Source organism: Natator depressus, chromosome 12, assembly GCF_965152275.1.
Source record: "Natator depressus isolate rNatDep1 chromosome 12, rNatDep2.hap1, whole genome shotgun sequence".
Classification (NCBI taxonomy): Eukaryota; Metazoa; Chordata; order Testudines; family Cheloniidae; genus Natator; species Natator depressus.
This window is the reverse complement of record NC_134245.1, coordinates 42,821,245-42,844,801: the sequence shown is the minus strand read 5'-3', so window position 1 is coordinate 42,844,801 and position 23,557 is coordinate 42,821,245. Positions and strand designations below refer to the sequence as shown.

The following is a 23,557-nucleotide window of genomic DNA, read 5'->3' as shown; positions in this document are numbered from 1 at the left end:
ACCCCTCTCACTCCAGTCTGGTGGTGCTTTCAACCCAGCCTAGCTGGCCCAGTTGGGGGCATAGGCTAAAACCCAAGTGAGGCTTTCACTTGGGCTGCTAACTTGCCCACTCTGCAGTGATGATGCAGGACTGACAAGTTCTCCTACTATTCTCTTGGACAGACTCCTAGAGCAGTGCAATGCAAAGAACCATGGGATGTGCTCTCAAGTCCTAGCAACACAGACAGGGTAGCGCAGAACTAGGGAAGACACAGTAACTCAAGTGTGGGTTTGCAGTGTGGCTGCTCATACCTGGGCTAGGCTGACCTAGGTGCTCTGACCTGGGAGCCGATCACCCGAGTTAACGCTGCAGTGCAGACACATCTTAATCACTGCCGGAGCAGCAACAGGGATTGCCAGGCTGCCAGGGGCTTAAGATTTTGTCCCAAATTAGATTTGTACTCAGGGAAAAGATTGCTGCTTCCCAACTGAAGGAGGAGAAGACTCCTCAGAGACAAGAGATGACACTAAACTGGGAGGAGTGGTAGATATGCTGGAGGGTAGGGATAGGATATAGAGGGACCTAGACAAATTAGAGGATTGGGCCAAAAGAAATCTGATGAGGTTCAACAAGGATAAATGCAGGGTCCTGCACTTAGGACGGAAGAATCCAATGCCCCGCTACAGACTAGGGACCGAATGGCTCGGCAGCAGTTCTGCAGAAAAGGACCTAGGGGTGACAGTGGACGAGAAGCTGGATATGAGTCAACAGTGTGCCCTTGTTGCCAAGAAGGCTAATGGCATTTTGGGCTGTATAAGTAGGGGCATTGCCAGCAGATCGAGGGACGTGATCGTTCCCCTCTATTCGACATTGGTGAGGCCTCATCTGGAGTACTGTGTCCAGTTTTGGGCCCCACACTACAAGAAGGATGTGGATAAATTGGAGAGAGTCCAGCGGAGGGCAACAAAAATGATTAGGGGGCTGGAGCACATGACTTATGAGGAGAGGCTGAGGGAATTGGGATTGTTTAGTCTGCAGAAGAGAAGAATGAGGGGGGATTTGATAGCTGCTTTCAACTACCTGAGAGGTGGTTCCAAAGAGGATGGATCTAGACTGTTCTCAGTGGTAGCAGATGACAGAACAAGGAGTAATGGTCTCAAGTTGCAGTGGGGGAGGTTTAGGTTGGATATTAGGAAAACCTTTTTCACTAGGAGGGTGGTGAAGCACTGGAATGGGTTACCTAGGAAGGTGGTGGAATCTCCTTCCTTAGAGGTTTTTAAGGTCAGGCTTGACAAAGCCCTGGCTGGGATGCTTTAGTTGGGGGTTGGCCCTGCTTTGAGCAGGGGTGGGACTAGATGACCTCCTGAGGTCCCGTCCAGCCCTGAGATCCCATGATTCTAAGAGAGAGCTATTGCGCTGGCTGATGGAGGCAGTGAACAGGCTTGTGGTGCAATGCAGCATCTGACCAGCAGGGGCCTGTAGATTCCCGTGGGCGGGGGGTGGGGAGTCTTCGGCAAATCTGCCTGCGGAGATGACCGAGCTGGGCAGAATATCAGCACCGTGGCACCCAAGGAGAGGAAGGCCACGTGCACAAAATACTCATTTTAAAAACTCTGTAGTGGTGTCTCCACAGGGAGCCGGCACAGACAGGCTCATGCTTTGTGCAGTGGCTCCGGGCTGTAATGCCCTGGCTTGGCAGAGGGGGAGGACGAGGGTGTCCTCCGCAAAATAACAAGGTGCCGTGGTCCGTTAGTGCAGAGGATGCTATGCAGGGATTTAGGTCTCTTTGCTAGAGAGAGAAGCAGGAATCCATCGGAGCAGCACACCAGCAGCCCTTTGAGAGAGCATTTCCTTAGAGGAGAAGAGGGAGATAGGGCTCACCAGGTACCCAGTGCTGACCCCCCCCGCCGCAGCTGTGGGAGTGCCTGAGACCCAGAGCCATGCCGAGAAGCTGAGCACACGGTGGCACAAGCCTTTGAAGCTTCAGCTTTAAATCCCCCAGCACGGCTTAGTGGAGACCAGGACTGCACCTTCCTAGTCAAAACATCCTACTTCTGTTTACAGGCGCCCAGCTCTCTGCACAACAAACAGAGAAGCCATCCCTGTGCTTCCGCGTCCAGCTCGGCTACTGTATAACAGAACAGCACCACTGGCTAAGAAAAGCCACAAGAAATGACTCTTTATGACGGCAGGTGATTGGCTACACACCTCTCCGCATGTGGGAGTGTGGCTAGCTTGGACAGAGCGGCCACAAAGTGCCTTTAGTCAGCCTTTGTTTACCAGGCATTTCAGCATGTGAACAGAAGAGACTAGGTCTCAAAGGGTCCAAAATCCTTCCTTCTTCATGCCCCCCAGTTCCCTCTGGGTAGGTGCCTTAGCTAGACCTCATTTTCACAGGCATGGCTGCTGACCAGCGTTTGTGGGGAGAAATCCTTTTTCCATGTGGATCTTTGTACCATGTTATTCATGGGCCACAATATATTCTGTAGGTACAGAATCCATTCCCCTCCCAAAGGGCTGATAGTTAAAATAGACTAAGGGCTGGAATAAGCTAAGACTTTTTCTCCTATGTATACAATTTTCATTAATGCTGAAGTTATTTTTAATTTGTAATTAACGCAGTCTACTTCCCATTATGTATGTCTTGCTGGAATGACACGTTCTAGCTTACGTTTTGCAGTACCTCAAAGGGGCAGCAGGTGTCTCTCTTAGCCTTCCCTTGGCCCACCTGCCCTCCTTGTCCCTGACACTGTGATATAGTGCATAATTCCAAAATGGCAGCTTTTTGAAAATTCACCTTGATTATCAGACATTAAAAGTGACTCATCCCGCAGTGACTGTCTGGCAGAAGGATGGGATCAGACAGCAGACAATGAGGGACTGGACGCATTAACACATTATATTACAGAGCCCATCAAAAATACCTTTGTTCTGTCAAAGATCCAATCATTTCCTAGTTGTGTTCTTCTGAAGAGAAAGAATAATAATAATAATAATAAAAAAAAAACAGAGGAATTTAAAACCTCCCCCGATCTCTTTATTCTGGGAGGGAGGGACATGTTTTCTTAATGCCTGATCAACAGTCAGGAGGAGATGGGACAATGGGAGCTGCTGGGCTGTGGAAATGGGACTGTGCAATAACACACAGCACTTGTTTGCTCTTGAAAGCCATCATATTATTGCCCCAGATTCTGCTAATTGGAAACTCATTAGCAGGCAGATGCCTAAACTAAATATTTACGACTACACTCACACCTATGCTACAATCTTCTAATCTCATCCAACAGCAAAAGCAGGGACAAAAGGGTTTATTTCATACTTAATGTTCAAAACAACCCCAACAACCGGAGCTTTAACCTGTAATCATCCTGGCGTATTTCATCTGCACAGAGAGAGAGAGAGAGAGTGTGGAAATGCCACCGCTGATAAATACTTTATAAGCAGTGATAATAGCCCATAAGTATAGGCACCGGAGTCTTTCCAATAACTGTAAAGCTTGCAGTCTTGCAGCGTACATGTGTGTGTCTGTTTATATTAAACCATGTGTGGGTATAACATTGGGTGAAACATACTACATCCTCAGCACCGCTCAGAGTGTAAGAAGCTCACACACTTGCCTGAGTGCTCAAGGAGACAGAAAAAGCTCAGCTGGGAGGTTTTGGCTCTGGTTTTATCATTTCCATCACTTGCTTATGAAGCTAGGGAAACTGTCCAGGGCTAAGCAGAGCCTTTATCAGTCACGGAAAATACCCCAAAGGCAACATGCCACAGATCAAAGGCATCTCTGGCGTTTGTGCTCATGTGGGTTTCCCTGCCAAATAGTTTAAGTAATATGATTAAAACAAATTCCATAAACATCAATTTCCCATCTGTTTAATAATAAGAAGGTTCTGTGTCATCAGCAGTTTCATTCCCCTCACTGGATTCATTAATATTCCATGGGAAAGCAAGTGTTGCCCTCAGCTCAACCTGCACAAGGCAACACCTCCTGACAGAGGGGTCTGGTTCCACGGCTGGGCACAGGAGCTGAAGGAATATCCTTGGGGTAGGCGCAGGGAGCAAAGGGAACTGCTGCAGACACAATGAAATGGGGGAGGGGCTGCTGTTATTAGCAAATACAAACAATACAACCCAACACATCACATGGGGGAAGAGAGCTGTCTGGAGCATCCTGCAAAGCTTCCATTTTCTCTTCTGACTCCCACGGTTAATCAGAGGCCAAGACCATGCAGTAAACAAGGCCCCCCACACTCTCTCTCTTGTTCCCTGAACTGCACCAGAGAGCAGCAATTGCACTTCTCCTCCAGGCAGCCAGAAGCAGGGACAAGACTGGGGGTGACCGGAACTCCATAGTGACATTGCCTTCTCAGATCTACAGCGCACATCCCAAGGGGCAGGAAAATGCAAAAATATTGTATGCAAAATCTCTTCCTGAACCTGATGAGCAGAGCAAAGGAGAGGAGAGTCCCAACCCACCCCCACACTGAGCATCTGCAACACTGGGCTAGATTCATGAAAGGGAAAACAGGAAGAGAGTTTCCGTTTATAGAATTTTAATGAGCCCTAAAGGTTATTTCTCTGCAGTTCTAATGATAATTTCCAGCTCTCTGTGTTCATAGGGAACTGGTCCTTTAGCTCTAATCACATTTGGATACTGTCTAGAGCACACACCATGTCGGGCTGCTGCAGAATATCAACAAACAAATGATCAGCAGCATGCTCCGATTCTACAGGGGAGAAACAATACACAGGAAAGTCTAGTATGGTTTGCACTCGGCAAATGAAAATGATCTCACTACCCCTGCCAGGGACTCAGCAGGTCACTTGAAAGCCCTGCAGCTCTTGGGAGAGGGTCCCTCCAAGATAATGAGGAAAGAAAAATGAATGTGGAAAAATAAAAGAAAGACAAAACTCTCAGAATGGCATCAACAACCAGGAACCTGCCTTCCTGTTCATGTGACTGCATTTCCAACTCCTCACATGTGAGCCAAGCCAACCCCCCAGACACAGGGACGTTGGGACGTGCTGCCTGCCCCCCTCTCCTATCACAGGCCCCGACACCCCCCGGACACAGGGGCGCTGGGGCGCGCTGCCTGCCCCCTCTCCCATCACAGGCCCCGACACCCCCCGGACACAGGGGCGCTGGGGCGCGCTGCCTGCCCCCCGCTCCCATCACAGGCCCCGACACCCCCCCGGACACAGGGGCGCTGGGGCGTGCTGTCTGCCCCCCGCTCCCATCACAGGCCCCGACACCCCCCGGACACAGGGGCGTGCTGCCTGCCCCCGGCTCCCATCACAGGCCCCGACACCCCTCGGACACAGGGGCGCTGGGGCGCTCTGTCTGCCCCCCGCTCCCATCACAGGCCCCGACACCCTCTCAGACACAGGGGCGCTGGGTCGTGCTGTCTGCCCCCCGCTCCCATCACAGGCCCCGACACCCCCCGGACACAGGGGCGCTGGGGCGCGCTGTCTGCCCCCCGCTCCCATCATAGGCCCCGACACCCTCTCAGACACAGGGGCGCTGGGGCGTGCTGTCTGCCCCCCTCTCCCATCACAGGCCCCGACACCCCCCGGACACAGGGGCGCTGGGGCGCGCTGCCTGCCCCCCACTCCCATCACAGGCCCCGACACCCCCCGGACACAGGGGCGTGCTGCCTGCCCCCGGCTCCCATCACAGGCCCCGACACCCCCTCGGACACAGGGGCGCTGGGGCGCTCTGTCTGCCCCCCGTCTCCCATCACAGGCCCCGACAACCCCCCGGACACAGGGGCGCTGGGGCGTGCTGCCTGCCCCCCGCTCCCATCACAGGCCCCGACACCCCCCCGGACACAGGGGCACTGGGGCGTGCTGTCTGCCCCCCGCTCCCATCACAGGCCCCGACACCCCCCGGACACAGGGGCGCTGGGGCGCGCTGTCTGCCCCCCGCTCCCATCACAGGCCCCGACACCCTCTCAGACACAGGGGCGCTGGGTCGTGCTGTCTGCCCCCCTCTCCCATCACAGGCCCCGACAACCCCCCGGACACAGGGGCGCTGGGGTGCACTGCCTACCCCCTGCTCCCATCACGGGCCCCGACACCCCCCCAGACACAGGGGCGCTGGGGCGCGCTGTCTGCCCCCCTCTCCCATCACAGGCCCCGACACCCCCCCGGACACAGGGGTGCTGGGGCGTGCTGTCTGCCCCCCGCTCCCATCACAGGCCCCGACACCCCCTCAGACACAGGGGCGCTGGGGCGTGCTGTCTGCCCCCCTCTCTCATCACAGGCCCCGACACCCCCTCAGACACAGGGGCGCTGGGGCGTGCTGTCTGCCCCCCTCTCCCATCACAGGCCCCGACAACCCCCCGGACACAGGGGCGCTGGGGCGTGCTGCCTGCCCCCTGCTCCCATCACGGGCCCCGACACCCCCCCAGACACAGGGGCGCTGGGGCGCGCTGTCTGCCCCCCTCTCCCATCACAGGCCCCGACACCCCCCCGGACACAGGGGCGCTGGGGCGTGCTGTCTGCCCCCCTCTCCCATCACAGGCCCCGACACCCCCTCAGACACAGGGGCGCTGGGGCGTGCTGTCTGCCCCACGCTCCCATCACAGGCCCTGAAATGCTAGGGGACACAGGGGACATGCTGCCTGCTTCCCTGTCCTTCCCCCTGCCCTCACACCCCCATGACACAGGGGACACACTGCGTGCCCCCCACTCCCATCCCATGCCCGACACCCCCGGGGCACACTGCCTGCCCCCCGCTCCCATCACAGGCCCTCACACCCCAAGATACAGGGGACATTCTGCCTGCCCCCCCTCTCCATCACAGGCCCCGACACCCCCAGGGCACACTGCCTGCCCCGCTCTCCCATCCCACACCTGACACCCCCAAGACACAGGGGCGCCGGGGTGAGCTGCCTGCTCCTCATTTCCCATAAATCTCTCCATGGGAGCGAAGCTCTCTGTGACGAGCAGGTTTGGAGCCACCCATGGCTCAGTCACACTTTAGTGATTCCTTGGTGCTGGGGAAATGGGAACGTTCTAACTGCCTGAACGTCCGGTATCGGAACTCAACTGCAACACAAAGGATGGGATTCCATGTCTGGGAAGAGCTCAGGTGGGCGTCCCTGAGAACTGAGATGCTCGCCCTGCCTCACCCCCACTTCTCCGGCTCTCTAAGGTTGGCAGCATCTCCTGTTTCTTAGCCAAGGCCATAAGGAGCACAGCTGGTTCAGAAAAGAAGAGTCAATGCTCCCACGTTAGCACTAGCCCTGAAGGACCCTGAAGAGGGCTCATAGGCAGCAGAGGGCTGTCCCTTCTTGGGGGGGGGTCCCGTAAGGTTGCCTTCTCTATTGACAGTACCTCTTTCTGTGCCATGCTATATTTGTTCCTCATGGTGACCACCTCCACCTCTGCTTCAGCAAGCTGATTCTTTGTTTCTTGTGCCTGTAGGTCAAAAAACATTAGGAACCATTAGGAAATGGATAACCAGACAGAAATATCTCATAATGCCACTATATAAATCCATGGGATGCCCCACCTTAAATACTGCGTGCCATTCTGGTTGCCCCATCTATAAAAAGATCTATTAGAACTGGAAAATGCTGAGGGGGTGGAACGGCTTCCACGTGAGGAGAGATTCAAAAGCTGGGACTGTTCAGCTTAGAAAAGAGACGACCGAGGTCTGTAAAACCACGACCGGTGTGAGAAAGTGACTAGGGGCGTGTTATTGACCCCTTCCCATAACACAAAAACCAGGGATCACCCAATGAAATTAACAAGCAGAAAGTTGAAAACAAACAAAAGGAAGTATTTCTTCACTCAACAATCCGTCAGCTGGTGGAACTTGTTGCTGGGGATGTTGTGAAGGCCAAAAATATAATGAGGTTCAAAAAATAATGAGACAAGTTCCTGGAGCACAGGTCCACGAATGGCTATTGGTAATGGCTGCCTGCCACAGGAAGTTCTGCTTGCATGTTAGTCCTTTCACTGCCACTGCATTGTCTTCTCATCTTTCCTCAGCCGGTCCAGCACAGCCTGGGTCCACCCCTACCCCCCTGGAGAGGCCGGCTTCGGCTCGGGACCTGCAGGAGGAGCTGGGGAGAGGAGGCAGGAACAGTGTGGGGACTAGCACATAGCCAGTGGGGCCATTTTTTGATCAGGGGGACAGACATAGGGGAAATGGGGGGATAATAGATGTGGGAGGTTTGGGGGCACAGAGATTAAGCCCCCATACTCTCCATGGCACAACTCTGACCCCTCCATTTGACCTCATAGCCCCCTTCAATGCATCTTTAATGGAAAGGGAGAATATGTGGCTGACAGGCGCCCCTGCCCCTAATCCACGCCCCCCACCATACACTCCCATTTCCCCCTCCAGACTGTCAGTCCTCCCCTACCACTCCCTCTAATCCTCCTCCGTCCCCTCCACCCCTTCCTTTACCACCCATCCTCATTTATTCTTTGCTCCCCAGCTCCCACCCTCCTCCCTGCACTACTCCAAGGCCCTTCCATATCCCCCTTCACTACTCCGACACCCCATAGTCCCTCACTCTGCACCCAAAAAGTTACAAGAATTTGAAAATGACAAACAGCTGATGTTAGGGTGGTTTCACGTCAGGAACTCCAAGACCAAATGATGCAGTGACTTGCTTTCCTTTGATCGCACTCAGGCCCTGTTACGTTATATTATCCTAACTGCTCACTAGAATCCTTCTTCTCACTAATTTCTTTGACAGTATTTCTAAAGTAAGAGTGGAGTCTGCATTTGGATTTTCTTCATAGATTCAAAGGCCAGAAGGGATCGTTGTGATCATCCAATCTGACCTCCTGCACAGCACAGGCCAGAGAACTGCCCCACAATAATCCCTAGGGCAGATTTCTGAGAAAAACATCCAATCTTGATTTAAAAATTGCCAGTGATGGAGAATCCATCACAACCTTCGGTAAATTGTTCCACTGCGTTAATCACTCGCACCATTACAAATTTATTCCTAATCTCCAGTCTGAATCCGTCTAACTTCAACTTCCAGCCATTGGATCGTGTTTGACTTTTCTTTGCTAGATCAAAGAGCCCATTATTAAATATTTGTTCCCCACGTAGGTACTTACAGACTGTGATCACGTCTCCCCTTAACCGTCTCTGTGTTAAGCTAAATAGAATGAGTTCCTTGAGTCCATCACTATAAGACAGGTATCCTAAGTCTATAATCATTCTCATGACTCTTCTCTGAACCCTCTCCAACTGATCAACATCTTTCCTGAGTTGTGGGCACCAGAGCTGGACACAGCATTCCAGCAGTGTCACACCAGTGCCAAATGCAGAGGTAAAATAAATTCTGCACTTCTACTAAAGATCTCCCTGTTTATGCATCCCAGGATCAAGCTAGCCCTTCTTGCCACAGCATCGCCATGGGAGCTCTTTAAAATATTGCTCTGGTACCAGAAATGTTGGTCTCATGGAAGAACTTCCCGAAGGAGTCCTGCAGAATGCAGGCAGAGAGTCTAACATGGCGGTTAGACTAGCTGACACTTGTGATCCCTTCTAACTTTCTGGTTCTAGGATACATGCAGTCTCTGAAAGCTCCCAAGGCTAGGCAACCACGGCATGCCACAGCCACCCAGCTGCTGGGACAGCAGACAGCCTGCAAACTCTCGGGTTCCAACAGAGCCCTAGTCTTGCTGTACATTTCCATTTCATTCTTGTAGGTGTGTCAGCTGGGATGCGTGAACCTGGAGTTCCTAACTTAACCCATAATAACTTCTGCAATACAACCCCCAAAAGGTCTGTGGGTGCCGTGCACTAGCTGAGATAAATCTTGAGTGATCAGTTTGAAGGGATCAGTTTGATCAGCCAGTTTGAGCAACACAGTTTGCAAAAATAATGTTAGAAGAACAAGATGATTTTGTAGCTTTTTTTAGAGGGGAATCCTCTCTCTTAGAATCATAGACTATCAGGGTTGGAAGGGACCTCAGGAGGTCATCTAGTCCAACCCCCTGCTCAGAGCAGGACTAATCCCCAACTAAATCATCCCAGCCAGGGCTTTGTCAAGTCTGACCTTAAAAACCTCTAAGGAAGGAGATTCCACCATCTCCCTAGGTAACCCATTCCAGTGCTTCACTACCCTCCTAGTGAAAAAGTTTTTCCTAATAGCCAACCTAAATCTCCCCCACTGCAACTTGAGACCATTACTCCTTGTTCTGTCATCTGCTACCACTGAGAACAGTCTAGATCCATCCTCTTTAGAACCCCTCTTCAGGTAGTTGAAAGCAGCTATCAAATCCCCCCTCATTCTTCTCTTCCGCAGACTAAACAATCCCAGTTCCCTCAGCCTCTCCTCATAAGTCATGTGTTCCGGTCCCCTAATCATTTTTGTTGCCCTCCGCTGGACTCTTTCCAATTTTTCCACATCCTTCTTGTAGTGTGGGGCCCAAAACTGGACACACACTTGGGCTCCCTTTGCTCATATGATCCCAGACGTGGAGCACTGGAACCACCCACAACTCCATGAGGCACAGCAACTCTCCGAGTCAGTACGATTTGAGAACACTTAGATTTGAGAATACTATGTAGATTTGAGAACACTTAGAACAGTCTATGTGGGAAACAGAAAGTGACGCTCAAACGTAACTACAGTGGAGAGCTGGCGCTCTGCAACAGCGCCAGGAGGAGCCTGGCAATCCCGTTCCTTCTCTCCAATGAGCTGCCAACCTGCCTTCCTGTCCAGTAAGCAATTTGCTGCTTTGTCAACTGGCCAACTTTAGAGCTAATCTGGCTCCTCTTACTTCTGGGGAGTGGTCTCATTGAAGCCAATGGGATTCATATGCGCAAGTGAGTCTTCACTGCTCTTACCTGGGTGTGGTCCCTAAACCCCTCTAGTCCACACACAAAGCCCACTCATCCCAGGTCAGTGCTTTTAAGTTTCAACCTAGGCTAGCTGGCTTGACTAAAGGCCGAGTGAGGCTTTCACTTGGGCTGGTAACCTGCCCACTTTGAAGTGAGGAGGCTGGCTAAATAACTCAAGTGCTGATAATCCTCCAATCCACCCAAAATTCCCCTCATGTGTCCAGAAGGGCAGACAAGTTCTCCCACAATTCACTGGGAAAGAATCACAGAGCTTCTCAGCTCCCTGCAGCACAAAGAGCCATGGGATGTGCCCTCAGAAGTCCTAGTGACACACACTGAGGAGCGCAGCCCCGGTGAGGACACAGGAAGTGGGATAGGGCTTTGCAGTGTGGCTGCTCACACCTGGACTAGGCTAACCCAGGGGCTCAGACCTAGGAACCAATCACCTGGGTTAGCTCTGCTTTGAAGACATACCCAAAAGGAAGCCAACAGAACACGAAATCCTGACCGAATGCTGAGCGCTATAGCCCGTCATGCCTTCCTGAGTCTGTGTGCTCCTGAACAGCCTGGCAGCCGGGCGCTGGCCAAGCAGGTTAGATAATGTGCACCCTACTGTATTTTAATAATTTCTCTTCAAATCTTGCTGCGAGTCAACACATACATAAAAGACAAGACAGGGAAACAGAGGAAATACTGCAGCCACGGATCCCAGGGGGATGACAGCCCCATAGTAACTGGAGCCACGGCATTGTCATATGTGGAAGGGGCAGGAACTCCTGCTGGCAGCACCAGCAGGATGGCTGCAAGGTGTTCCAGCTAAAGTGCCTGATGCCCGTGGAACCTCAGCAAACACGTTGTTTAATTCCGTCCTCTAGAGAAGGGCAGAGCACAAGGCAAAAAGCCCAAGGAACAGGAAAAGGGATGTAATGTAAAGAAACACCCACGGGGAATCTGCGGTGTTGCAGCTCACGGAGCTAGCAGCTGTAATAACGCCGTTTGCACATAGTCACGACGACACCATTGCTAACATCAGGTCTTTTGTCTTAAAGCGAAGCCTTTCCCACTGATATTCAACGGAGCGCTCTGCACACAGCACATCAGCCAGTTCAAAAACATATTTCCTGACCATGAATTAACCTGACAAAATACCAGGAAAGGGATGTCCACAGGATCAAACTGCTCCTCAGCAGCACTCCGGGGAGTCCACACAAGTCCGATGCCTGGAGCCCCAAGCATGCTAGGTCAGTGGTTCTCAAACCACTGTGCATGGATCTTTGGTGTCAAGAACTGCCCTTACTGCCGTCCTGCAGACAGCTGGCTAGTCACATGGTGCTGGCTCGCCTGGCTTTCGGCTGCTAAATTTAATTAAGACAGCTAGAACAGATCATACACTTTCCTAATATTACTTTTCCAAGTAAGCAACTGCTGCTGTTGCTGCCACAGGCATGTGCACTCATGAGCGGGAGGAGGGAGATGGTTTGTGCCAGCACAATTATGCAGGAGAATCTCGCTATGTACTTCTCACTATAAAACAGATGAGAGCTGCTGTGTAGGCGCCTTACAGGTCGAAGGAAAGAAATGGACCCCGCCCTGAAAAACGCCCTATCCACATTCAGAGGTGACCAAATCAGGAAAGGAAGAAACCGCAGCGAGAAGGAAGCAGAATGGCTACAGCCATACAGTCTTGCAGAGACTACCTAATTGATGCATGCACACATCTCAATGGTTCCATTAACAGTCCTACAATCATTTTGCAAAGCTTTGTAAGTCATAAGTAAGAATGTGTTTGTCATGGCCATGACTTCCCTGATCTTTACTGTTATTTCTTCCCCAAAGTATGTCCCTCCAGAGCTCAGAACGCCCTGACATACCCTGAAAAATACAACAAAGAAGAGTTACATGATCAAACAAAAGACACTCTCATGGTTGCTTCAACCTGGTCTGCCTGATACTGAGCAAATCGCCTCTGGGAATTGTTACATCTCAGACTGCGTCCTGCTGTGGGAGTCGTTGGGGCTTGGTGATCATTATGTACTTGTGAAATACTGACAATGACTATTTAATCGTTTTCCAATGGAAAGTCAACATGCCCACAATGCCCCGGGTGTGCCAGAATGTTCCCTGTTTGTCATTCACTAAAATGATGTCCGTCTGCCCTGACAAACAACCAGCCTGTTCAAAAGCTGGGGTCAGAGCCCCGCAGCTGCGGGGGAGAGGGAAGGCTATGCAGTGCACAGTGGATTCATGTTCAGGGCAAGGATGTACAGCTATTTCTGCAGCACACCAAATCGGGCAACCTCTGATTTCTGTCACATATTTCTCATCTTCCCTTGGACTTTATCTGAGCAGCTGCCATTCCCACAAGGCAAATTTGTGAATGAAAAGAATGAGTGTTTTTGATGCTATACCATGTGATCTGGAAGGTCCTAGTTTGGACGTACTAGCAAAATTCCAAGAATCAAATACCACAATGCACTGTCGTATCTAGAATTAGCTGCCAGCAAAGAAACCGAAGAAGATTTTAGGAGATGGACCCAAGCGTCACCGTCTATTTTAAGCCTCTCACACTGAATGCAGGTTCCTGCCAAGGGCGACTGACTCTTGTGTGTGCCCCGCTGCAGGCAGCATACTGGGCCACACCTGCACGTGCGGGGAGCACCTCCCTGCACCAGCGTGGTCACTCAGATCCCAGTGACTGCCTTCCTGGCAGCTCCCACGAGTGCCCCGCAAGGGATGTATGCAGCCACAAGGCGAAATGCTCCAGGAATCAGCTTCACATCGAAACACATTACAGTCTGAAAGTGCCCCCTCTTCTCCAGGGCAGGGGTGAAGGAGCATCCCCCAATGCCCGTGGAGCTTAAGTGTGTGTCTACACTGGAATAAAAGACCCGCAGCATGGCCGCACCTGGCCCAGGTCAGCTAACGGGCTGTGGGGCTCAAAACTGCGATGTAGACATATGAGCGTGGGCTGGAGCCTGGGCTCTGGGACCGTCCCTCCTCCTGGGGTCCCGCCTAAGCCTGAATGTCTACGCCTCAATTTTACAGCCCTGCAGCCCAAGCCCTGTGAGCCTCAGTTTCTGGCCAGGGCCTGCCTGAGTGTTTAACTGTTGTGTAGACGCACCCTAACCGGTCAGCTCTTCAGATGTCCCTTGCCTGGTGTCGTGACTTCCTGTACGTGCACACATAGTCCATCAAAGTAATCACACATTTCCCATCTCCTCCCTCACTCATGGTGTTCACTGCAATCCTCCAAGCCTTCTAGCTCACGTTTGACTTGAGATGCGCAGGGACCATGCAGAGGGGAGCAGAGCACGGTTCGGGGTCTATAATAACAAAAGAAGACCCTGTCCTTCCATGTTATTATGAACCTGTAATCCATGGGTTCACAACAAACTCACAGTGGGTCAGGTTGGGGGCCTTGGTTTGGTAAAACTTCTGCACAAAGTCATTATGTGCTTACAGCGCTTAACAGAAGATGGACCCAATCAGTAGCAGATGCTGATTATTATGAAGAACTACCCTGCCCCCCAAACCTGGACTACTCTTCCCCCGCTTTACACCTGCACCATTCCTCTCCAAGCCTTCCTGAGAAACCACCTTCTGTGTCTCCATCAGGGACACCAAACCCTTTGCCAACGCCCGACATTCCCAGCATGATGTGCCCTTGTCTACGTACACTCCACAACCGCTTTGGACTGGCCTCCTTTCTCCTGAGCCAGTGTTTTCCCTCCTGCTTATGCCAGGGTGCCTGTCGCCTATAGTGGGCAGCACAGGGACGGTCCTCTGAACTGATTTTCTATGGCACTGTATGCAACTGTTCAGTAATAGATATACAACCAGGATAGCAGCTCCTTAAGATTAGCTCTTCCTTGGCAGCATGCCAATGGTACTGGGTGTATTTTACAATACCAGTCACTGTGTCCTCACTGAAGGGACCTACGCAGTGTCCTTTGCAGTCTGTTACGCACAGCTCTCTGCAATGTTCTGACGTAAATCCTCCCATCTTCTGATCCATGTCATGGTTCAAACATACCTTCCCTATACATCAGTGATACTCCGACCCAGGCTCGCGAGCCGCCAGGGGCTCTTCACAGCACAGGATACTAAAACACAGTCATTTACTTATTAAGCAGTTTAAGTTATTAGCCAAACAGGATGGATGCTTTTACTATTATCCTATTGCAGTTGATCAAGTATTATTATTTTGTCAGTCATTTTGCTGTGAGAATTACATATATATAAAAACTCAATATTTCCCCTGTCCTACTGTTCGAATAGGAAGCTGTAGTCCTATAGTAAATGACACAATGATTTCACATGACCGTGGCTCTTTTGGGTGATGCTGATTGCTAATTTGGCTCCTGAATCACTGAGGTCTGAGCAAAAAGAAAAGGAGGACTTGTGGCACCTTAGAGACTAACAAATTTATTTGAGCATAAGCTTTTGTGAGCTGTCACTGCTATATATATCCAACTGCATGCAGTCTAGCACCTCAGCAGAACACAGGGTCAGCTCTGGGCCACAAGGAGCCTCACCCATCCTCTAGCCTGTCCCACTCTGTGTGACACCAGAACTTGCATGGAACACTGTGGTCCATCAAACAGCTCACTTTCTCAGACCAGAAGCACAAAACTGGAGTAGCTCTTCCGAGGACTGTTCTGTGCTGTAACAACAAGAAAAAGGAGATTTGACGCTCTGGAAGTGCTCCCCTCTTCCTGAAGTTTATTAGAACAATCACAATTCTATAACTGTAATTCTTTCCATTCCTTTCTTTCATTCTGAATTAAAGACCATCCACTTCAGAATCCAGCCAGGCGCCTTCTGATATCAAGGAAAGTGCCTGAAGAATAAATTGCTCCTATCAGAAATAAAGCATTTTCATTCTGCCACAAGCAGGGAGATCTGTGTTTCTAAGTCTCTCCAAAGGCAACTCCATCTTTACTGCTCTCTCTCCTTTTCCTTTGATACACAAAGCATGCACATCACAGGGCTGTGATTGCGTTCAACTGTGGAGCAGTAGAATTGTAAATATTCATTCGAGTCCAAGCTAGTTTTCCCAAGTCTCTCCTAAGGGCTCTGCGGCTATGCAAACAGCAGCGGCTGTGCATTAGCCTCCTGGCCTGGAGGCTGTCTGTTTCTCCACAACCCCCAGGACTACTTCTTTACAGAGACTGCATGGAGTGAAGCCAGTCTTAAGGACTGTTTCAGCCAACAGCTCCCTTGTTTTCTTTATTCTCTCCACATTTGACAGGGCTGGCTATTGGTCCCTCTCACCACATCATACCTACCATGGACGCAGACCTGATCTATGCTATGAAACTGATCAGTTGCTGACAGCTGGCATCAGCAAAGGTGTGCAGACACACTCCCAGCTTAGTATGGGCACCCAGCATGCTTTGCACACTCATGGAGCCCCCACCCCTGAGGTACAAACCCCGGGCACACTTGCATTCACTGCACCCCACCCTTGTACAAGCCCGGGTAAACTCACATATGCCGCACACCCGAGGGGCACTCTTGGGCACATGTATGCTCCCCACACCCTGTGCCCCAGGAAGACAAATGGACACACTTGCATATGCTCCTGAACCCCGAAGTGCACATGGGCACACTTGCATGTGTCCCTGACCACCCCGTCCCTGGAGTGCACACAGACACACTCACATACACCCCCCCACACACCTGGCTGAGTACCCACGGACACACTCGCATATTCTCTCCCTGCTCCCCCCCGTCCCCAACCCTGGAGTGCACATAGACACACTCACATACACCCCCACACACACCTGGGTGCGTGCACATGGGCACACTCGCATATTCTCCCCTTGCTCCCCCCCGGCCCCGTCCCTGGAGTGCACACAGACACACTCACATACACCCCCACACACACCTGGGTGCGTGCACATGGGCACACTCGCATATTCTCCCCTTGCTCCCCCCCGTCCCCGTCCCTGGAGTGCACACAGACACACTCACATACACCCCCCCCACACCTGGGTGCGTGCCCACAGGCACACTCGCAGACACGACACCCCCCACCTGGCTGAGTGCCCACGGGCACACTCGCATATTCTCCCCCCGCTCCCCCCGGCCCCGTTCCTGCAGTGCACATGGGGACACACAGCAAAGGTGCAGTCGTTAGCAATAAAGGACATGAGTCACTCTAGGTTGACAGGACACAGTGGACACAGGCTTGCCCCTCACCAACAGGAAACTTATTAACGTCCAGGCAACTCAGTCTGCACAGACACCATAGGAATCACATCTGCACCCAGAAACAGGCTTCCCCAGCCTCCTCTGCTGGCGCTAGTGCAGCCGTGGCCTGCCGTGAAACAGCTGTGTGTGAGTCTGCGCCAGCCCACTGAGATCATCCGTGCGGTTACGCCACCCCCCCCCCCCATTGTCTTCTGCACACACTCCAGTACGTGCTCAGCCTCCCTCTGGGGTAACTCGTTACCAGGTGACCAGGCAGATCAGAGGCACCTCCAGCTTCCTAGGAAAGGTCACCTCTTCTTCCTGGATGAAGATATGGCCACCGTGACCCACACACTTGTTACCTGGCTGCGTTACCCCAGCTCGCTGTACCTGGGAGTGATCGCAGAAGCAGAGGCTGCAGACCATGCCGAATGTGGTACCCCACCTCCTCGATCGCATGAGCCACTGTGAGCACAACACCCTGCGATCAGATCCCTCCAGTGACCTTGGCCTGTTGCCTGTTCAAGACCTTGATACCTACGTCAAACCACTGACATGTTAGGGCCCAGCTACACCATCAAGGACGCCCCCACGCAGGACCTACCAAGACAGCTAGCTCCTTTGGGGCACTCAGCAGAGGAGCACGATCGTCAGCGATAAAGCACTCTCAGGGGAGAGGTTGTGGCTGTGATGTGGACTTTCAGAGGGGATTAGACCAGTTCAGAGCAGGATGGCCAGCAAGGCCTGCATCTCTGAGAAAGCTTTTCCATGTAACCAGAATGATTATTATGATGTGCGCATTTGTGTACACACCTGGGTCCCCCACCACATATACACCCCCACCCCCAGCATGGATTCCCATAGCCAGGGAAGGGAGAAGACTCTGTGAAAACAAATAAGGACTACTTTACCTAACACTATGGTATAGTTGGAGGGGTGTATAGAAAACCCAGGGATAGACTATGAGAAGTCAGGAAACTGATATCAGTCAAGTCAGAATTGTTACTGGAAAGATAATTCTGCTTCTGTACTGGTATTATGAAAAGTGATCTGGCGAGGCTTGGAGCAGTGTGTACTTTCCCTTTAGCCTCTTTCAGAGCTGACCCTTTTGGTCTACTCCTCACAGAGGACAGAGCCCTTCTGTACGGACAGTCAGCCCTTCAGCCTGCAATCTACAGTGAAATAGCTCAAGACTCTACAATACTTGTTGGCGAGTCTCTCTGTCATACCTACACCACTGTGAGATATCGAGTCACCAGGATGAAGGGAAGAGTAATTCTACCAACAAAGAACACCTGAGAACCTGTGACCAAGGTTCATCTTTTCTTTACAACCTCCTGTCACAGCTGCTCAAATTCACTGGGCTACAAAGTACTATGAATGGGACAGTCAACCTGCCAACAGATAGTCAGCAATGATTTCTTCCCAAGACCAGAACTCAGCCCCCACTGTGCAACTAGCACCCTCCAAGACATAGATCATTAGGAGAACGTCCAATTCGGAGACACAAATATATAAAGGAAAGGAGAGGCAGAGGCAGAGGCAGAAAAAAAAAGTCCTTCATAAAAGTCCAAAATAAATAGCCCACAACTTGTAGGGATTCTTTCTACAGAGAAAGAAGCAAAAACACTAGAGAACAAAGCGGATCTTGTGGTGACAAAGAGGCCTCACAGTCAGGAGCCCTGAACCCAATTGCTGGTTCTGCCGGTGACTCAGTGTACTGCTTGGGAAAGTCAGCGAGCCCCTGTGCTGCACCTCCCCTTTCTGTACAATACTTGCCTACCTCATTTTAATTCACTAATATTTGTTGACAGATGGAACGTGCTGGAGAAGGGGAGTATTACTCTCACAATGATTTGTGCTCAGTTGGTGGGAAATGAAATGTCAACCATCTACGGTTTAATACCAGACTTTGCGTGTATTACAGACTGCTTGGATGCTGCTGCAGGTCCAGTCTTGGCACAGTTGTCACTAGTATTCCATGCGTCAGGACCCAAGTGGGGGGTCAGTGGGGAGTGTGCTGACCGCATCCAGCTTAAAGTTTGCAGAGGACATAAAAATTGGGGCAGTGATAAATAATGAAGAGGACAGGTCACTGATTCAGGGTGATCTGGATTGCTTGGTAAACTGGGCACAAGCAAACACTATGCATTTTAATACAGCGAAATGTAAATGTATACATCTAGGAACAAAGAACGCAGGCCATGCTTACAGGCTGGGGGACTCTATCCTGGGAAGCAGTGACCATGAAAGACATTTGAGAGTCCGGGTGGAGAATCAGCTGAACAGGAGCTCCCAGTGTTAACGCTGTGGCCAGAAGGGCTAATGTGATCCTGGGATGCATAAAGAGAGGAATCTTGAGTGGGAGCAGACAGCTTATTTTACATATATATTTGGCACTGGTGTGATGCTGCTGGAATGCTGTGTTCAGTTCTGGTGCCCGCAATTCAGGAAGGAGGCTGATCAGTTGGAGAGGGTTCAGAGAAGAGCCAAAGGAATGATACCTGCCTTATAGTGATAGGCTCAGGGAGCTCCATCTATTCAGTTTAACAAAGAGAAGGCTAAGGGGTGACTTGATCACAGTCAGTAAGTATCTACAAATTTAATAATGGGCTCTTCAGACTAGTAGAGCAATGTATACCACGATCCAATGGCTGGAAGTTGAAGCTAGACAAACTCAGACTGGAAATAAGGCATAAATCTGTAATGGTTAGAGTAATTATCCAATTTATTTGAGCATAAGTTTTCATGAGCTACAGCTCACTTCATCGGATGCATTCAGTGGAAAATACAGTGGGGAGATTTATATACAGAGAGAACATGAAACAATGGGTGTTACCGTACACACTGTAACAAGAGAGTGATCAGGTAAGGTGAGCTATTACCAGCAGGAGAGGTGGGGGGAAAAAATCTTTTGGACTGAATGCATCCGATGAAGTGAGCTGTAGCTCACGAAAGCTTATGCTCAAATAAATTGGTTAGTCTCTAAGGTGCCACAAGTACTCCTTTTCTTTTTGCGGATACAGACTAACACGGCTGCTACTCTGAAACCAGTAATTATCCAGTGGACCAATTTACCAAGGGTTGTGGTGGATTCTCCATCACTGACCATTTTTAAATCAAGATTGGATGTTTTTCTCAGAAATCTGCCCTTGGAATTATTGTGGGGCAGTTCTCTGGCCTGTGTGATACAGGAGGTCGGACAGATGATCACAATGGTCCCTTCTGGCCTTGGAATCTGTGAAAAGTGTAACAGCTCTCTCTTTCCAAAACTGGATCAGACAGAGCAGGTTTAAGATGAGGACGACGATGGGACTGGTTTCGGTGTACTGCTTGCCCTGATGCACTGCCAAATTGCTCAGTGAGCTGAATGAGCTCCTCACCATCATGGCATTGGAAAGGCACCGACTGATAGTTCTTGGAGATTTCAGTCTGCATGCAGAGGATGAATCTTCTGCGCTGGCTTAGGATTTCCTGGTATGCCTACACAGCAAGGAGAAACCCGCAGCAGTGTGTCTCAGAACTCAGGTCAACAGACTGGGGCTCGCACTGTGGCACTAAAGACAGCTGTGGAGATGTTTGGGCTCAGGTTGGAACTTGGGCTCCGAAGCCCACCCTCCTCCCCAGGCTGGCCATTACCCCTGCATTTGAGGCTGGGGCTCATCTCGCCTGTTGTTTCAATGGTCTGTCGTCAGAGATTAATTGAGCCAGAAGGGCTACAGAGAGCTCAGAGGGAGAGTCTTGTTCCACTGACTAATCCCATGAAGGTTTGGTAGGACACTATAACACTCTTGTGTTCTCCACCACTGACGCGGTGGTCCCATGGCACCTTCTTCACTGGCTTTGCTCTCAGAAGGTCACCCAGGCTCACAGATGATCTGCAATAAATGAAGCGAGAGGGGAGATAGCTGGCGTGCTGGTGGTGGAAGTCCTGTGCTGAGGCTGATCAGTTGCACAGGGGGAAAAGAACTAATTCTTTTCCTCCACTGTTGCATCCAGAAAAACCTTGGATAGCAGGTTTGTTTTGAGTGGTAGTCAGAGAGTCTGGTAAATCAGTCCTGCCTCAGCTTGGTAGCTGGTCTGAGTGCCTCCTAATGTGAGGAAATTGCTTGTTGCCCACATGCTCAGGGTTCAGCTGATCACCATATTTGGGGTCGGGAAGGAATTTTCCTCCAGGGCAGATTGGAAGAGGCCCTGGGGGTTTTTCGCCTTCCTCTGTAGCATGGGGCACGGGTCACTTGCTGGAGGATTCTCTGCACCTTTAAGTCTTTAAACCATGGTTTGAGGACTTCAATAGCTCAGACATAGGTGAGAGGTTTATTGCAGGAGTGGGTGGGTGAGATTCTGTGGCCTGCATTGTGCAGGAGGTCAGACTAGATGATCATAATGGTCTCGTCTGACCTTAATATCTATGAGTCTATGAGACAGGATTGATCAGATTAGGGATGAGTTATCTGCTTCTTTGGAGGGGAAGCAAGACCCTGTCCTCTCTGCAAAAGTCCCAGATGGTGATGCTCGCTAAAGTATTGGAGGTGTTGGGAGAACTTTGTCCCATAACGTGTGCTTTGGAGCCACATATTCCTGGCTGGTGAAGGCCAGTGGAGAAGTACTAAGCCTCTAGCTTGTGGTGATTGTCAAAATGCCTCTCCAAGAGGGCTGGCTGCCTATTGCTTTGAAGGATGCAACTTTGTGGCCTTTGCTCAAGAAGTCAACACTCGATTCAGACAATCTAGCTAATTATCAACCTACAGCGCTTGAGGACCCTTGTGGAGAGACAACTCTCTCAGTATCTAGATGTCCTCGATCGCCTTGCCCCTTATCAATCTAGGTAGAGACCTGGCTAGGGCATGCGGACTGCACTAGTCATGGTGGTTGATGATCTCCTCCTGGCTGTGGACGAAGATCTGTGTCCGTGCGGCTATCAGATCTGTCGGCTACCTTTGTTACCACCGGTCATGTCATGCTGCTGACTCACCTGGGGACCCACAATTCCATTTTCTCTCAGAGGTCTGAGCAGGTAGTCAGGCACAACGGTTCCTCTGCCTGAAGAGCGCTCAGACGAAGGGTGGCAGAGTGTGACATTCTCCCTCCTCTTCCAGGTGTACCTGGGGCCAGCAGCAAGATTAATGAGGAGGCCTGAGGTCTGGTGTTTTCTGTATGCTGACGCTGTATGCCTCCATATCACGTGACCTGAACGATGCAGCTCAGGGACTCAGCCACTTCCTGGTGGAGATCAGGTCACAGATGAGAGCAAGCTGGCCACGACTCAGTGCACACAGGACTGAGGTGATGCTGTGGGTTGGGGGAAGGAGCCGGAGGAGATGGTGGAGATGATATCTATCCCTGTGACGGAGGGAGTATGTCGGCCGCTAGTTATTAGAATCGTCAGCTAAGGGTTGATTTTAGCCACCAGCTGCTGTCTGACGATCACATTACAGCAGTGGCCCAGTCACCGGTGAGGAGGCTGAGTTCTTTTCTTTCCAATGCTGACGGGGTCACTATGTGCTCTACGTGGGGCCACCCCTTAAAGCCACCTGAGGACTGGCGCTGGTGCAGGAACCACAGCCTGGCTTACTGAGCAGGGCCTCTTGCTGGGAGCCTGTGCCCAGGGCTCCCGGATCTGCACTGGCAGCCCAATGGACTCCGGGTGGAGTTTAGGGTGTTGGGTACAACCCACCAGAGGACTGCACAATTCATTGCTCACATTGGCTGAGCGTCCCCTCCTCCCACTCTAGTCAGAACCCTATTGACACTGGTGAAAACTGGGAAAGCAGAAAAGCCTAATTTCCACTGAGACTAGAAATGCCCTGGATTGGCCTGCATGAGGGATCCCCTCTCTCCCCATGCCGTACTGCCGCAGAGGAGCTTGAGCTGGAGTCCCTTGTTATCAAAGAGACAGGGAAACCGGCAGGACTCAGGAGCTTGCTCTTCTCAACTGGTCTGAAATAGCCCAAATTCATGGCCTACCACAAGAGAATGGTGTGGGTCTGCTTCCCCGGACAGAAAGGAGCTTTGTTTGTAGGTGTTGGCTGGCAGACAGAGTTCAATTCTGAATAATTATTATACTGCTGCTGGGATTCTGTTGTCGTGCCATGTGTCAGAGAACCTAGAGCACTGTCCAGACATCCTACTACTGGCAGTGAAATCAATGTGTAACTATTACAAACCTCTCCTCAACAAGTAGCACATTTTAAACGTAGGACCCTAAAGTTAGGACCCTAAACCCATATTTAGGCTTCTAAATAAGTGGCCTGATTTTCAAAATGCTGAGCAGCCAGCAGCGCTCACTGGAGTCAAGATGCCTAAATAAGGGCCTGGGTGCTTAGAGCTAATCCCAGAGTTCCCAGATCATGTACAGAACAATTGTATGATTTTCTTGGGGGGGCAGAAGGGGGCGGGAATTAGCCAGAAGAGAACCATCCTGCATCTACTTCTTACTGATCAGACTGACTGCGAATAATAGAGACGGTGAAACCATTGACAGCTGAGCACAGTGAGGAATGGGGAGCTCACCAAATCCAGCACTACGCAGGCATTAGATTTTGGGAAAGCAAACGATG

The 23,557-nt window shown here is 51.1% G+C and overlaps 1 protein-coding gene across 1 annotated transcript in view; it reads right to left on the bottom strand.

The window, feature by feature from the left end:
• PMFBP1 (polyamine modulated factor 1 binding protein 1) overlaps positions 1–23,557 on the bottom strand; it is a 355,442-nt gene that overhangs the window by 84,580 nt on the left and 247,305 nt on the right. The window contains exon 12 of the mRNA XM_074968998.1: positions 7,319–7,402. Within this exon, the coding sequence (XP_074825099.1) occupies positions 7,319–7,402 (84 nt within the window). The remainder of the gene's footprint in view (positions 1–7,318; positions 7,403–23,557) is intronic.